The 18,362-nt window shown below is 40.1% G+C and overlaps 1 protein-coding gene across 4 annotated transcripts in view; it reads right to left on the bottom strand.

The window, feature by feature from the left end:
- The window catches only part of ATP8A1 (ATPase phospholipid transporting 8A1), a 274,370-nt gene that overhangs the window by 100,933 nt on the left and 155,075 nt on the right, over positions 1-18,362 (bottom strand). For all 4 annotated transcript variants that reach the window (XM_016193274.2, XM_007534775.3, XM_007534776.3 and 1 more), the window contains 2 exons: positions 10,669-10,807; positions 2,435-2,499 (listed from right to left, as the gene is read on the bottom strand). In XM_016193274.2, coding sequence (XP_016048760.1) covers positions 2,435-2,499; positions 10,669-10,807 — 204 coding nt within the window. The remainder of the gene's footprint in view (positions 1-2,434; positions 2,500-10,668; positions 10,808-18,362) is intronic.

The following is an 18,362-nucleotide window of genomic DNA, read 5'->3' as shown; positions in this document are numbered from 1 at the left end:
AAAAGTATGGATAGTATCTGTAACTAGTGTTTAACAACAAAAGCTGTGTGTGTATCTGGACACAAATATCCACATTAACCATGAAGCTCACACTGAATAAACATGCAAGATGGGGACAAGTAGACATTTATAGGGAGCCCGAGAGTAACAATGGGAAATTCTTTTTTTTTCCCCCCATCTATACTTTTCCTTTCCTTTTCTTCTCTTCTTTCTCTCACTTTCCTTTCTTTTCTTTTTTAAATTGAGCTGTGACTTTACACATACAACAATTCACCACTTCTGGGTCAGAGTTAGAGACAGTGGCGGAGTGGGGGGGGGGGTTACCACAGCACTGGGGTTCCCACCTCAGTACTTTCCATATCTGGGTCATGAGCATGGTAGGGCCTACATTCTAGCAAGTGCACTACCTACCACTCCAGCCTTTCCTTTTTCCTTGTAACCTCTGAATTTTACATTTTTGTATTTACTTAAATGAAAAATGCTTAAAAATTGCAAACTTATGTTCCAGTTCAATGTTCCTCTTTTGTGTCCAAAATATTCCTCAGATGAATTTTCAAGAACTTTCTAGTTCAAATAGACCTTCCTCACTCAAGTACTCCCCTCTATCATGTAATATCATGATGATCTCTAAACATCAAAGTATTTTCACAGCAAACTTTAACTTACAAATGTCTCTGCGGAGTATTGTTACTCGCATGCATTTTACTTCTCTGATTATTCATACACTTTCAGAGGGCAGGGCTGCTTTAGTCATAATTTTTCACAGCACAGTACTTTGGATATAATAAGCCAAAGTTAATACATATGAAGGGTGGGGAATGGAGACAACTGGAGGCTCTGAGCAGGCAGAGCCCGTGGCATCATTGTTTAGTGGCATGTTCTCAGCGCCAGCAAAGTAAATGAAAAGGAGAAGTCTTCCATCCACAGATGGCCTTTTCTGGTTTGTCCATTTAGGATTAAAGTATGGCTTATAAAAAGTACTTCTCCAATAATTAATGGGAAAAACAAGTTTTCATGGTTGCAAAATCATGTATTTTTCTACAGGCTACATGTTGCTCAAAGATTTCACAAGAAGGGGGTGTATATTACAAGGGTTGTTTTGAGGACAAATAATTAAGAGATCCTCAATCCAATATAAAAATCTGAATTAAGACTGGGGGTAAGGATCAACCTGCCAATATCCATGTCCAGTGGAGAAGCAATTACAGAAGCCAGACCTCCCACCTTCCGTACCTGGTAATGACCCTGGGTCCATACTCCCAGAGGGATAAAGAATAGGGAAGCTTCCAATGGAGGGGAATAGGACATGGGATTCTGGTGATGGGAACTGGATGAATTATATCTCTGTTATCTTACAATCTAGTTAACCATTATTAAGTCACTAATAAAAATTTTAAAAAATCATAACTGATATACTTCTTTCACATGCTTTCTCTTCTACACTAAACTTCTGAACATTTGCCTCCTCAGGATCCTCTCCGCTTCACCACCATCCCTAATTATCAGGTTTCTCTTCGCATCACAATGACTATTTCAAGCAGTTGTACAATCACCTTTCCTGTTTTGTCTTCCACCTTAAATTACAAATAGTCACCTTTACTTTAAAATATATACAAGTTGTTTGACCTACATAGTTTTGTTAACTTCCATTTTACCCTGTGTTCCTAATATGTCTCTCTCCCTTCCCCAAATATAACTTTATGTGATCACAGCAATGAGAAAGAAGACAGCCAAGGAATGTAGATTTCAGCCTACATGTTATGACATTAAAAAAATTCTGCCTAGGGAGTCGGGCAGTAGCACAGCGGGTTAAGTGCATGTGGCGCACAGCACAAGGACCAGCGTAAGGATTTCGGTTCAAGCCCCTGGCTCCCCAATTGCAGGAAGGTCACTTCACAGGCAGTGAAGCAGGTCTATAGGTGTCTATCTTTCTCTCCCACTCTCTGTTTTCCCCTCCTCTCTAAATTTCTCTCTATTCTATCCAACAACAACAACAACAATAATAATTACAACAATAAGTTAACAAGGATAACAAAAGGGAATAAGTAAATAAATATTTAAAAATTCTGCCTACTGAAAACAGTAATTTTGTATTGTTTATTAACTTCTACATTCTTTTTACAGAAACAAAATATATAACCAATGCTAGAAGCTAATACAGGTATTAGATGCTTAGTACATGGAAGCTTAGAGATAAATGTTGTAGTCACTCAGTAACCTCCTGTCATGTTTTTGTAAAACTGCATTTTGTTTTACATGAAGAAATTTATCTAGCTGTCATGGACACAAGGTTGAAATCTATATACATTAGCTGAAAAGTAGCAGTAAGGTATTTTTTAAACCTCTACATGAACAAAATATTTCCACAGCGATCGGAAAATAGATAGAAGATTAAGCCATTAAAGGATTTTCATAAAAAACGACTTTTACTTACATCTAGGGAACCTTCATTTATCACAATCATGCCCATGTTCTTCCTCAAAAGTTTGCAGGAGTGTCCTATATGCAAACAGAGAAATTAATTGATACAGTCAATTTCTCTAGGGAGAAGAGGTGACAAAAAGACAATATCTAGTACATTAAAGGTATCTTGATCAATAAACAGGAAAAGAGGCTGTGGTCTTGATTCTCAGTGTCCTGAAAACTGACAAAGCATGTTGGATACTCTCATAATGATCAACATGAAGAGCAGAAACGATGTGTTGGTGGTTGATTTTTAGAGAAGAGTTCAGAGGGGTTATATAGTCAGCTTTTGGACCACAGAACCTACATTTTTCTTTTGACCTCAGGCATTTAACAACTGTCTGTTTTTCAGGCCCTTCTGGCTTTGTTGTACTTGCTGCACTTGTAGGACAAAGTCATATGCTGGTTAAATCCAATCTGCCCACTCACTATCTGTTTGCAAACAGTTAAATGTTCGTGGAGAAAAGCAGTCAACTCAGCTGACTGGCTACATTTTAAAATTAACACCATCACTTAAGAAACAAAGCAAGGGAAAAGTCGGGGTGAAACACTGAACCTAGTCACAGCAGCAGACCTGCGGATCATTAATGGGGAGGAAGGAAGGGAGCTAAGAGTCAGGGGCCTAGTAACTAACCCATGGTAGAGGGAAATGGCACTTTGGAGGTGGGTGAAGTATGTTGGTATGTTTTTGTGGAAGATGTGAAATTTTACCCTCAAGGAAACACCACCTTGTAAACAATTACTGCAGAAGTGGCCAGTGGGCAGAGTGTATAGTTTCTATGTATGAGGCCTTGGATACAATCCAGCACCACATGGGAACACCAGGGATAGCACCAAGAACCAGGTGGGTAGAGGTTGGTTTTTTTTTGTTGTTGTTGTTGTTTTTTGCCTCCAGGGTTATTGCTGGGGCTTGGTGCCTGCACTATGAATCCACTGCTCCTGGAGGCCCTTTTTTTTTCCACTGTAGTTGTTGTTGCTGGCATGGTTGTTATTGATAGACAGGACAGAGAGAAAAGGAGAGAGAAGGGGAAGACAGAGAGGGGGAGAGAAAGACAGACACTTGGAAGACCTGCTTCACCACCTGTGAAGCGATCCCCTGCAGGTGGAGAGCCAAGGGCTTGAACCACGGTCCATGCACTTCACACTAAGTGTGCTCAACCTGGTGCTATATTAAGAATATATTAAGAACAGTATAGCAGTGCTTTGTTGCTTCTTTTTTTTTAGTGTTCTCTATCCCCCCTGTATATATATATGTGTGTGTGTGTGTGTGTGTGTGTGTATGTGTGTGTGTCTGTGTAACATACATGCATACATTTACATGCACAGGTATCTATCATTCATCCATATACCTACCTAACATTGAATTGGACTGGGGAAGCAGGGCAGAAGTATTACACATTAGAAGGTCCTAGACTCATCCCTGGCACTACAGACAAGCACACAATAAAACAATACCACTATCTATATGCACTCCCTTTGCAGACTCATTCCATCCCTTGGTTGTAAATACCATCTAAATTTTAACCACACTGGAACTCATTATCTCCCGCTTAAATCTCTTTCCAGATTCTCACCATCACTATGCCCATATTAACAGAAGAACCTAGATGTAAAACAACCTGAACATATCTAAAAACAAGGTTCCTGGCCCCACCCCTCCAAACAATTGACTTATTCTACCTTTTACAGGGGATACCGTCTGTCCTTCAGATGCTAAGACTAAAACTCTTTGGAGTTGTCAATGGTTTTCTAGGCTCTGCTATTAAAACACATGCAGAAGCAACCATTATCACTTGGGGCCAAACTGTCACTATGTCTCAGATTCATGTAACAGTTTCCTTACTGGTACCCTGCTTCTACATTTGCTATTTCTTCAAGTCCATTCTCAGTCTAGCAGGCAGACTGATCATGTTCATGGGAAAGTTAGAACATGTCTTTCTTTTGCTCTGATCAAGCAATAGCTTCCCATATCACAGTAAATTCAAAGACTGCCAAACAGTTGGGGAGGCCTCATGCCACCAGTGCTCTGTATACAGCTAGCTTCTCCTATACTCTCCTTTGCATTCCTGCTCTTTCTCTCTTGATTAAAAAACAGCATTCCCCCCATTCACTCATGTGACAAGCTAGCTTTCCTTTCAAGTCATTATTTCAAATGTCATTTTTCAATGAATTCTCCCAGAGTTCCTGATTTACAACTGAATCCCTTTGTGTAAAATTCTATCTTCCATTCCTACTTCATTTTTCTTTACAACTGAAGAATATACTACATGGGTTTCTGATTTTGTTTGTCTGTGATTAGCATCTGAATTTCACAAGGTGCGAAAATTTTGCTTTGCTATCTGCTGTGTGTGTGTGTGTGTGTGTGTGTGTGTGTGTGTGGCTGAAACTAGGGGGTACCAAAAAACCTTAATGAATGGAAAAAAATATTACTTTTTTTTATGGAACAGTTATAGCCCAGGATCTTAGAAGCTAAATTTTGGTAGAAACCACCTCCTTGTGCTTCTTTGAATAGGACAGTTCATTGTAGCTACAGATCCAGAATTATGTCCAGGATTGCTTATCCTCCTCACACACCACTCACCTATTTTATTTACCATTAATCATTTACCCCTAGTACCTCATGTCATGCTACCATGTGATTTTCTCTCTCTCTTAGGAGTCATGTTTTGACCCCATCTGCACTTTTCAAGTTTCTCAATTCTAATGTAGTCTGTATCCTCACACATCTTTACACACTGCCTCTACTACCAGTTATAATTTTTATAATTAACATTAACAACTTGTGTGACTTAGATTTTAAACCTCTACTAGTTAGTATTTTCAAATTAATTTCCCTCTGCTAAGATGCTAATAATTTATCAAACACATGTGGTTTTATCTATAAAATACTGCAATTACAGGAGTTGGGCAGCAGCGCAGCAGCTTAAGTACACGTGGTTCCGCTTAAGTGCACGTGGTTCCAAGTGCAAGGACCAGCACAAGGATCCTGGTTTGAGCCCCCTGGCTCCCTACCTGCAGGGGAGTCACTTCAGAAGCAGTGAAGCAGATCTGCAGGTGTCTGTCTGTCTCTCCCCATCTCTGTCTTCCCTCCTCTCTCCATTTCTCTCTGTCCTAACAGTTACGATATCAACAACAACTACAACAACAATAAAAAACAACAAGGGAAACAAAAGGGAAAATAAATAAGTATATATAAAATACTTTTCTGGAAGGAGTGCCAGTTGAATGTTTTTAGGTAAGAGATTCTATTTTCTTTTCTTTTTTTTTTTTCAAGGCATAGTTAATTTTATTGTGGATTTGATTTTGTGTGTACTTTTTTTGATTCCTAGGAATCAGGTTTTCTTTTTTTTTAATTTATTTTTTATTTAAGAAAGGATAAATTAACAAAACCATAGGATAGGAGGGGTACAACTCCACACAATTCCCACCACCCAATCTCCATATCCCATCCCCTCCCCTGATAGCTTTCCCATTCTCTATTCCTCTGGGAGCATGGACCCAGGGTCGTTGTGGGAGATTCTATTTTCTAAAATGTGGTTTCCTATGAGTACTGCCACAAGGGAACTTTCAGCTATTGTTGGTCATCGACATCTAGAAACTGAATTTACTTCAGGGTTTCTAGTACTCAATCTACAGTCACTTAATTTAGCAAAAAATGAATCTCCTTGCAGATTGTTATTACATGACTGTTCTCTCCATCAAATTCTTTTTTTCTTTGTTATGGACTGAATTGTATCTGCTTCAAATTCATATCTTAAAGTCCAAATATGACAGTAACAGGAAATAGGGACCTTTGGGAGATAATAAAAATTGCTTGATATCATAAGGGTGGGCCCCTAATGCAACAGGGCTGAAGAGGAGGAAGCACCAGAAAAGCCAAGTGAGGACATGGTGAAGGCAGCAGTCTGCAATCCTGGAAGAGAGGCCTTGGGAGAAACCAACCCATCAGTACCTTGATCTGGGATTTCTAGACACTAGAACAGTGAGAAAATGGATTTCTGTTGTTTAAGTCATACAATCTGTGGTAGTCTGTTACGGCAACCTAAGCTAATAAATATAACTACTTTCTTTTTTTTTTTAATATTTTATTTATTTATTTATTTATTCCCTTTTGTTGCCCTTGTTGTTTTATTGTTGTACTTATTATTGTTGTTGTCGTTGTTGGATAGGACAGAGAGAAATGGAGAGAGGAGGGGAAGACAGAGAGGAGGAGAGAAAGATAGACACCTGCAGACCTGCTTCACCGCCTGTGAAGCGACTCCCCTGCAGGTGGGGAGCTGGGGTTCGAACTGGGATCCTTATGCCGGTCCTTGTGCTTTGCGCCACCTGCGCTTAACCTGCTGCGCTACAGCCTGACTCCCTAACTACTTTCTAAAAACTTAAAATTAAATGTAGGATGTATGAAATTAATAATCTCCTTTTTGCCTCCAGGGTTACTGCTGGGGCTCAGTGGTAGCACTATGAATCCACTGCTCATGGCAGCCATTTTTTTCCCCATTTTATTGGATAGGACAGAGAAATGGGGGGAGGATAAAGAGGGAGAGAGAAAGATAAGATACCTGCAGATCTGCTTCACTTCTAGTGAAGCATCCCCCCTGAAGGTGGGGAGCCAGGGGCTCCCTGGATGGTCCTTGTGCTATGTGTACTTAACCAAGTGCGCCACTGCCTGACCTCCAAATTTGTAATCTTCTTACTCCCTATCTTAAAAAGAACATTTGATTACATAACATGCCAATATCTAATCCTGCCTGCCACAACCCCAACTCCTATAATAGCAAAGAAAAAACTGCATAAATGTTATTTATCTATTAATATATGTCAATTATACATGTTAGGTGGGACTATGCTATATCACGCACACACCCCTTCATTAAAAATTTATAGGGGCATTGGGTCATAAATAAACCGAGAAGTCAAGAATATTACAAACATGGCAGTCTTAAAACACTAGACCTTTAATGTTTCCTTTTATAAATTAAAAAAAAAAAACCACTAGGCTTTTAAAATGTTCCTTTTATTTTTTAAAATATTTATTTATTATTTATACCTTCTACGACTCCATTACTATTGGAACTATTCAGCTCATCAACGTATATAAGCCTCCCAGTGCCTCATGGGATAATGAGGTCCTGCCTAACCCGAATCACCCAGCCGTTTACGTTGGAGACTTTAATAGTCATCACCAAGGCTGATGGCTCTATCTTAGCCAACTGAGCTTCAGCGAATGACCTCTCCCTATTATACGATCCCAAACAGCCAGGCTCTTTTCACAGTGCTAGATGGAATAAAGACTCATCACTCGACCTGTGCTGGATTAGCACAGTCAACGAAGCCTTTCCCGCTACGAGACAAATTCTCAAGATCTTCCCGCACAGTCATCACCACCCAGCTATCATCCACATTGGTCTCCAGCTCCCACTGATTCTGTGCTCAGAGAAACTAAGATGGAACTTTCGGAAAGCAAACTGGCGTCTGTTCAGTGATCTTACCAACAAATCTATTCCTGCTATTCCAATTAACTCTATCCCCTATGAAGATTCCTACAGGTGCTTCCGCCAAGCCATCTTCAAAGCAGCTTCCCAAGCCATTCCTCGTGGGAGACATGCTAACTATACGCCTTGTCTTGATGCTGAATGCGAGCAACTACTAAAGCAGTATGATGAGTCGGGCGACCCAGATGTGGCCGAGCATCTCATTGCCTCCCTGGATGCAGCACGCCAAGCCCGCTGGCAACAACTCACGGAAAGTCTGAACTTCACCCACTCAAGTAGGAAGGCCTGGAAGCTTCTTCATAGTCTGGGTGCCGGTAGCCAACCCTGTCCCGTCTCCCATCCTCCCGTATCTCCAAACTCAGTGGCCAGTCACCTAACTCAAGTTGGACATGCTAAGATCGACCCAGTCTGGAAAAGAGAAATTTCCCATGAGTGGTCATCCCACTTCCGTTTATCTTGTCCATCTCCAAAACTCTCTCCCTCTACACTGTCTGAACTGGAAGACACTTTGAAGAGGGTTAAACCGGGAACGGCTGCTGGCTATGATAACATCACCCCAGAACTCATTCTTAACCTGGGCCCCATGGCAAAGAAGTGGCTCACTACATTCCTGTCCCACATCTTGGAATCCGAATCTATGCCCAAAATTTGGCGTCGTGCAAAGATAATAGCAGTTTTGAAACCAAAGAAAGACCCAACACTGGCCGCTATAGACCAATTTCTCTCCTCTGTGTGTTACAAACTCCTTGAGAGTCTGCTTCTGTCATGTATTTCTCCTCTTACAGAGAAATTCCTATCACCCGCCCAAGCTGGTTTCCGCCCAGGAAGATTTACCTGCGAACAAGCCCTGGCCCTCTCAACTTACAATGAAAATGGATTCCAGAAGAATTTAAAGACGGATGCTGTCTTTGTTGATCTCACAGCAGCCTATGACATGGTCTGGCACCATGGTCTCGTAGTCAAGATCTCAAGATGCCTGCCTCCATGGGTGGCCAACACTATATCGTTTCTTCTCCAAAACAGAAGATTCCGGGTGCATCTGGGTGACAAGTCTAGCAGATGGAGACTTGTCTCAAGTGGCCTTCCCCAGGGCTCTGTTCTGGCTCCTACGCTATTTAATATTTACATCAATGACCTCCCAGAAACTTCTTCAAGGAAGTTCATCTACGCCGATGACATCTGCTGTGCAACTCAGGCATCCAAGTTTGACATCCTCGAGGAAATACTCACGAAAGACATGTCTCTATATCTGATTACTGTAAAAAATGGCGACTAATCCCTAGCACTGCAAAAACGGTATCATCTGTTTTCCATCTACACCATGCCTTGGCCTTGCATCAGCTTAATGTACAGCTTGACGATACGAGAATCAGTCATGAAGCCCAGCCAGTCTATCTTGGCGTTACTCTCGATCGCACCCTGTCATTTCAAGAACATCTCATAAAAACTGCAGCAAAGGTGGGCGTGAGGAATAACATCATTGCAAGACTGGCCAGCTCCTCATGGGGTGCGAGCGCTTCCACACTACAATCATCACCTCTGGCATTATGCTATTCCACTGCAGAATACTGTGCCCCAGTATGGTTCCGTAGCCCCCATGTCCACTTGGTCGATTCCAAATTATATTCCTCCATGATGAGGATAATTTCTGGAACCATCCATTCCATCCCGGTTCCATGGCAGCCAGTTCTTAGCAACATCGCCCCGCCAGATATTCGTCGGGATGCGGCATCATCTAAGTTCATTTCCCACGTCTACGCTCGACCGGACCTGCCAATATACGCGGATATCTTCGCCCACCCTGTCCAACGCTTGACGTCTCGTCACCCAATCTGGTCCCCTACGCCTACACTGAACTTCTCTGTTCCAGTCTCTTGGAAACAGAGTTGGCAGTCAGCTGAGGTAAAGAACAAACACCTTATCACAGACCCCTGCAAGCGTCCACCCGGCTTTGACCTAGCACGTTATGATTGGGCCCTCCTCAATCGCTATGGAACAGGCCATGGCCAGTGTGCCGCTATGTTCCATCGCTGGGGAGCCAGAGATGACCCGAACTGCCCCTGCGGCTACAGACAGACTATGACCCACATAGTCAATGACTGCCACCTCTCCAGATTCAAAGGAGGTCTCGAAACTTTACATCAGGCTTAACCTGACGCTGTTGACTGGCTATAGAAGAAGGGCAAACGCTAGAAGAATTATTTATTCCCTTTTGTTGCCCTTGTTGTTTTATTGTTGTAGTTATGACTGATGTCATTGTTGTTGGATAGGACAGAGAGAAATGGAGAGAGGAGGGGAAGACAGAGAAGGGGAGAGAAAGATAGACACCTGCAGACCTGCTTCACTACCTGTGAAGCGACTCCCCTGCAGGTGGGGAGCCCGTTGCTTGAACTGGCATCCTTATGCTGGTACTTGGGCTTTGTGCCACCTGCGCTTAACCCACTGCGCTACCGCCTGACTCCCAAAATGTTCCTTTTCTTTCCCTTTTTGGTAGAGACACAGATGTGGGCGGGGGGTGAAATCATAGCACCAAAACTTCTTCAGCGTTGTGGGGGCTGGCCTCAAACTCTGGTCACAGACATGGCAATGCAATACATTATCCAAGTAAGCTATCCCCATGGCCCTCAAATCTTAAAATATTTTAAATCTTTCCTAAAACACACAGGTCTATTAAAAAAAAATCACAAATTGATGTCTGAATTAAGTGAATTACCAATGTTAATGGCAGTTTCTTGCTTGTCCCCCGTGAGGATCCAGATTTTGATGTCTGCTTTCATTAGGGTTTCTATAGTTTCAGGCACTTGATCTTGTAATTTATCTTCAATGGCTGTAGCTCCAAGTAACTGAAGATTCTAGGGAAAGAAAAGAATACATTTCAAAATCAGAATGTAAATGCTAATTCATGGAATTTGATACAAATTCCAACTGAATTTCACCTAGTAGTTTTTGGCATAAGATGAGGCTTCCTGAAGCTATCTATCCCATCTTAGTCCTCCCTAAAGTAAGGAATTCTTTTTTGCCTCCAGGGTTATTGCTGGGGCTCAGTGCCTGCACTATAATTCCACTCACTGCTCCTGGAGGCTATTTTTCTCTTTGGTTGCCCTTGTTGTTGTTGTTATTATCTTCACTGGGGCTAGGTGCCTGCACCACAAATCCATTGCTACTGGAGGGTATCCTTTTCCCATTATTGTTGTTGTTATTGTTGTTGTTGCTGGATAGGACACAGAGAAATTGAGAGAAGAGTGGGAGATAGAGAGGTGGAAAGAAAGGTAGAAACCTGCAGGCCTGCTTTACTACTTATGAAGTGATGCCCCTGCACGTGAGGAGTTGGGGCCTTGAACCAGGATCCTTGCGTAGGTCCTTGAGCTTTACACAATGTGCACTTAACCTAGTGAGCTACCACCCGAACCCCAGGAAGTGATTTTTACACACACACGATAGAGGGAGAGGGGGAATATAACTTTTCAGTTATAAAAGTTACTAAGAAAGCAAAATAAAACTGAGAAATTAACACAGTGAAGAACCAATGTCAAACTGCTCAATAAGGAATAAGGCTATCTACTAACATACCACTTTTTTTTTTTTTTTTTTTTTTGTCTTCAGGATTATCACTGGGGCTCGGTGCCTGCACTAGGATTCCACTGCTCCTGGAGGCTATATGTCCCTTTTGTTGTCCTTGTTTTTGTTATTATTGTTGTTGTCATTGCTGTAGTTGTTGTACAGGAGAGAAAAGAGAGGAGGGGAAGACAGAGAGGGAGAAAGATAGATACCTGCAGACCTGCTTCACTGCCTATGAAGTGACCCTCCTGCAAGTGGGGAGCTGTGGGCTCAAACTGGGATCCTTATGCCAGTCCAAGAGTTTTGTGCCATGTGCACTTAACCCACTGAGCTATACCGCCTGGCCCCCCCATCACATTTTAATGACATTTTTCTTCAGTGTCAGGAAATGCACACACATATGAAATGCACACACATGACATAATTAGAAAGATGGGGAGAGTAATGGACAAATAGTACTAGTCTCTGTAGAAAAGATAAAGAAGTTTTTCACTTCAAATTTTCATACTGTATCGAATACAACCAGTAGGCCTGTAGGAAGCTGTGCCAATCTCTTCTGACAAAGGAGAATGCTTTCTGCCTTCATCTTCCTAAAAGTGAGCCAGAGATCTTTTGGCTGTTGAAGAAATCTGGCAGTCACGGTGTTCTAGGTATTGTTATTATTATTATTATTCAGAGAGATTGAGGGAGGAGATAGAGAGAAATAGTGAAGTTTCCTCCCTGCATGTGGAGGCTAGGGCTTGAACAAAGGTCTTTGGGCATTGTGAAATATACAGGACTACACAGCCCTTATGCTGTTCTAGGTTCTGATCATGCATGTATTCATAGTGATGTACTAAGATTCAAGCTTTGCTTCCATTTTCGATTTCTAGCTAGAAAAAACATTATCACTAACCAAGTAAGTTTAACAGTGCTTTGCAAACCACCATCCAATGATTCTGATATTTCCCTTATAACCCAACCTCAACTATCATTCACTTCAACATTTATCTTTCTTTTTAACTTCTCACCAACACTTCCCCATCTTCATTTTTTTTTTACTTAAAAGAGACAAGGATAGGATGGATACAAGGAAAATTAATCGCTAAGGATTGTCCTGGAGGTGACTAAAACAAATAATACAATCCATTTTCTAGTTTTCAACTAACATTGAATACTGTTTATACTTTTCACCAAAGTGGAAGTCTAAAATTATCCCTAAGCTTTGGTAGACATAGAAAATAAAGTTAAATATATACAGCAACATGTAAGAGTATATGTCTGTGTGTGTGGTTTATGCATTTATTAGGAATATTCTGTCTATAAGTAATGGGAAAATGTCTAAGGGTTTAACTTTCCTTACTATCAAAGTAAGGTACTATCAAAAGTAAGTACTATCAAAGTAAGCAGCAGTGTATTAACTAGGTATTAGGTTGGTGCCTCCACCAGACCTCAACTTGTGGCTCTCTTGCACCACTTCAGGATGGCAGTTACAGCTGTAATTGTAACAGCCACAATGAAGACAAGGAGGGATTCTGTATTACCTCTTACCTAAAACCTGAAAACGTATCCAAAGAGTCATCAGCATATTTCCAAATACAGCTAATTGTCTTTGGTCAACCCTATTAGTATTTAGCCCTTTCATCTCTATAGTGGAGGTGGCATGGCAGAAAAGGTTGATGAATTAACCAATCAGTTGTCTTTCCACAATGCTTAAATACAGCTGGGCAGCCAAACTCAGTACTGTTTGTAAGTGTAGAAAGACACATTTCCTGGCTTGCCTGGTGGAATGCTGCTCACCCTGTAAGGGTAAACTCAAAAGTTCATTGCTTCTCTGAAGCTTTGCTTTGCTTTTGAAACATGCTTTCCCCTCTGGTGTACTCTGATTGCTCATCTATAACCATCTATTTTGATTTATCATATTAAAATAAATAGTTTAAATATGACTGGAAATTTTGTGCAAGAGTAGGGACAATGCCTTGTTCATCTTCCATAACAGTCAGTGTTCAGTATGGTTGCTGAATGAGCAAATGACAAAAAGGAAAAGAAAAAGAAAAGATCCAAAATCCAAATGCAATAAAGTTATTGCTGCAGACTAGACAATTTTCTTTTAAATACATCCCAAATAGCTTACACAGCTATTAGATACTCTTGATGCATGACTTCATCATATACAACACATTAACCAGAAAGACAAATTTCCTTCTTCAAGGAGATAGTATTATTTTATTATCTCTAATGGGAAGCAGATTTGAAATCTATCATAACCTGCTGAATAATTATCATCAAGAAGTTAAAGAATGAAAAGGAAGCACAGTTCAACATAAACTCAGCCAACAGCAAACTGCTGCATTTCAACATTGGGTTAGTGATCCTATCAAGGCTCTCAGCTACTTTTGGGGCACTTGTAGCTAAATCATTCTGGCTCCCATCCCAGGGAAGATCAGGATATAGCTGTGTTTAAATTTCCAACATTCAGCAGAAGGCAGGATAAGATTTTAAAATGATCAGTAGTAATGCAAACTCTCTAAATTTACTCAGTCTCTAAAACTTATCTTTTATAACATATTCCACAAAACTCTAGGGTAACTAGATAATGAAAGTCAAAATGTGAATATATTAATTAAAGATATATCAAGAACTTCTACTATAAAGGGAGAAGTAAACTGAGGAGGCACACACATACATTATCATGCACACATTTAATCAAAACAAGATGACTGCTAAAAGTATATGTTTTTAATTTACTTTTTAATTATCTTTATTTATTGGACAGAGACAGCTAGAAATCAAGAGGAGCGGGGTGATAGAGAGGGAGAGAGACAGAGAGACACCTGCAGCCCTGCTTCACCACTTATGAAGCTTTACCCCTGCAGTAGGGGACTTGGGGCTCACTGGGGACTGGGGGCTCTCTCGAACCTGGGTCCTTGTACACTGTAATGTGCACTCAACTAGGTGCTCCACCATCCAGTCCTGCCAAAACATACTGAATGAAGGAAAACACCTGATTTTATATGGATAAGAAGGAGACATTTTTCAAACTAGCCATGAATAACGTAGAGGATCAATTAGGTAGAGTCAGCAATGTATCTACTAAAAGAAACATGAAAGGGTATCCATCAATCTGATGAGAATTTTGAAAAGATAATGAAACATATTTGAATAGTCAGGAAAACAAAACAGGGCTATTTCGTGTTAACTTTCCTTTTATTACAATAAGAGTTCCTGGAGTAGAGCACTTACTCCATGCAGGGGGGAGGCCTTGTGGCCTCCAGGCCTTTGACTCTACTGTCATTTATTGGGAGATTAAAATCTTGAGTGATATGCTGTTCTGCCTCTGAAAATTACTATCGTCAGCTACACAATGGTCATCAGCAAAAAAAGAAAAAAAAAAAAAAGATCTGAACTCTGGGTGCTTTTCCTGATCAAAGTACAGGAGATTCTAGGCCACAATCAATTTCATCCCAAACATGTCTTACCTTACACAGATGGATACTAATGGGCATTATGGGAACCGCACTTTCAGCAAGTGTTGAAACATGATCAAATTCCCACGGCATTTATGGAATGGAAAAACAAAAGAAAACAAAACAGAAAAAAAAAACCTCGAACACTGATTTTCCTTTAAAAACGTCATGATGCCAAAAGCTATAAAGGTTTTAGGTTGATGACTTTTGGACACAATATAGATTTAATTATCACTGAGAAATCATGAAATAATATTTATTTACCTAGTAAAATCATCAATAACCTTATTTTCCCTGTACATAATATAAAAAGATTTTTTGAAAAGACATATAAATTTAAGATTTCTCTTCTACTAAAGATCAAAAGCTTCATACAGAGTATTTTAAAACTGGCAGTAAACTGTGTACAGGTATATTTTTCTAAATAAAAGAACCTCAAATTGACTTATTTTGATGCTAGTTTATATTTTATCAGTTATTAGATTATATCATGCTTTTAAGTTTGTGATATGTTCCTAAATGAGAAAAGTGTAGGGCAGAGGGTATATAGCGTAATGGTTATGCATAGAGACACTCATGCCTGAGGCTCCAAATTCCGAGGTTCAATCCTCCACACTACCATAAGCCAGAGCTGAACAGTGCTCTGGTAAAATAAATAAATGAATAAACAAATTCTAATAATCAAATTTATATCAATGTAGGCTTCAGATTTCAACATTGGCCATTTGGCAGACATTCCCTTAAAGACAAAAAAATAATATTTAGTAAGGAAACTTTTGGGAGTAAATGTGGATACATAGCAATAACATTTGGTGATCCATACTATATAAAACAAGATAGTGCCAAGGAAGATACTTTTTTAGCACAGAAAATGTAACAGATATTGCTAAGTGCAATTTATTAACTCACTTTACATTTATTTGCATTTATTAACTCACTTTACATTTCATTTTGAAGGTTGAGTAAGTTATCAAAGGTCAAATAGAGGTATATGATGATAAGATTAAGATCCTAAGAATTAACACATATTCAAAAGGAGAGAAAAAGTGGAAGTAGAATTGAGATCAAGTGAAAGTTTGAACCTTATGCAAACCATTAGGCTCTTAAACTTGTCTCTGTTGTTCAATCTTCATGAACACCTAGCTTCTATGAATGGGTTTCAGGTCCAGTTTTGAGTCACTTTTGCAGGTAGCCTTATTATCTTATTTCCAAATGCAGTCAGTCCTCAAAGTCAAATTTAAGGACTGGTTTATTTTCCAATAAAAATTTCACTCTATGTTAATTCATTCATATACTTTGTGCAGGCAATTCTGGGCATGATGGTAAGCCATAAAGTAAGTTTTTTTTTTTCCTTTCTGGATTTTTATGTTTCTGAATGCATCATTATAAACTCTTTGGTCCCTGTGGTATCTTGTCTTCTGATTGTGTTCTCTTGGCCTTTACTAGTTTCTTCTTGATGAAATCCAAGCCGGTGGCTTCCTGGATATCATCAAGTCCCAAATCAAGAACCATAGGGCCAGGAAACTAAGTCCCCTGAAGGCTTTCCTACACCGAGATACCTAGGTCCTCCATAGTGAGGTCGAAAATTAGCCATGGTGACAATGCTACTGTCTTGAAGACCCAACCAGGAGAAGTGCTTTTCTAGAATGAGGTTGACACATAATTTCTGTAATAGACAGTAAATATTTCAGGGCTTGTGGGCTAACCATTCTCTGCTGCAATTACTCAATTCTATCTCTGGAACATGAAAACTGCCAAAGAAATTAATGCATCAATGGTATTTGTGTGTGTTCAAATAAAACATTATGTACAGAAAAAGGCAGTAAATGGTTTTGGCTCCTGAGGCATTTTCATATCCCTGATGCAACATAAGTGTGAGCAGCTCTACTCTGCACAAAGCTGGCCCCAGTGTGACTTGTGTGCTATATATTCTTTGTTCAGTTCTTACCCTTCTTTCTTAGGCTGGTCTTAGATCATTTGAACCCAGTGTTTTCACTCTTTCTTGTAGTCCAAATTACAATGTCTCAGCAACATAGGATTATTCTCACATGTCACTATATAGTATATACAGTCTTAAAATTAAACACCAGGGCTGGGTGGTAGTGCACATGGACACACATGTTACAATGTGCAAAGTCCCCATCTCCATGGGTGAAGCTTCACAAGCAGTGAAGCAGTGTTGCAAGTCTCTCTTTTTCTCTCCCTCTCCATCTCCACATTCCTCTTCTTTTTTTCTTTTCTATATCTCTCTCCAATAAATAAGTAAATAAAATTAACCAATAAAGTTTTCTGGATAAGTACCAAAAAGAGGTATCTCCTTAATCCAGCTGATAAAACAAACAAACAAAAAAACTATTCAGCACAAGTTGACAGTTGACCTTAAGTCCTAAATGAAAAATTAGAAGTTAGGTAAGCAGTCAAAAGAGAAATAAGGAGGGAATTCCAAACAGAAGAAATGATATGTGCAAATAGAGGTATGCAAAAGCATATTGCGCTTGAGAAGTTGACAGTCAAGTCAATGTGGAAATAATGACACAAGGTGTGGTGGTAGCTAAGGTTGATATACCTTGGTTGCTCTGTGGATGAAGTTGGTGATCTCAAATCTGCTTCTGAAATTGACCTTTAGCTGGGGAGAGTAGTAGTTACACAAAAGACTTTGATGCCTGCGACACCAAAGGTCCCAGGTTCAATCCCCAGCACCACCATAAACCAGATCTGAGCAGTGCTCTGGGGAAAAAAAAAAAAAAAAAGCAGGCAAACAAACAATAACAATCCCAAGTGAAATCAATCTTTTGTATAATGTTGGTGAGCTGAATGAAAAAAAGAAGGATCAAATTCAGTCACTAGCTATGAGGTCTGTGTAAAGCAATGTACTGAAAACTTGCAAATGTGGAGGAAAAAAGGATCTGTTTTTGAACAATATGTTAAGAGAGTAGACTGTACAGCGGCCAGGAATGGGAATCTGGGTTGAGGAACCTGCGAAGGTAAAGGGCACCTGGGAAAGAGACTTACAACAAGAGAGAAGATCAGATTTACGTTTCAGGAAACTCACTGGTGGCCAGCTGGAGATGCATAAGGAAGAATAGAGGCGCCCAGACCAGTGAAGAAGAAGCAATGCAATCATTGCCCTCTTTAGCTTTAACTATTGTTAATTCTGGAATATGGCTGTGCCTCATGCTATAGGGCTCACTCTCAGAACTGGGCTCCCTTCTGTTCTATATTCCATCAGGCACCATCTGCTCTTGTGCTTTTTCTTCATGTCATCTCTCAGCACACAAAAGTGGGGTTTTATTTGGAAAAAAAATACTTTTCCCATATTTTGAAGCTACTTTCTTCCCTGACCTAGCTGTCTAGTCCTATTTCCAACTCTGACACCTTCTCCCCATACAATACCTTTGGTCCA

The sequence above is a fragment of the Erinaceus europaeus genome, chromosome 3, assembly GCF_950295315.1.
Source record: "Erinaceus europaeus chromosome 3, mEriEur2.1, whole genome shotgun sequence".
NCBI lineage: Eukaryota > Metazoa > Chordata > Mammalia > Eulipotyphla > Erinaceidae > Erinaceus > Erinaceus europaeus.
The sequence above is the reverse complement of the archived record's forward strand: the minus strand, read 5'-3'. Positions and strand labels throughout refer to the sequence as shown.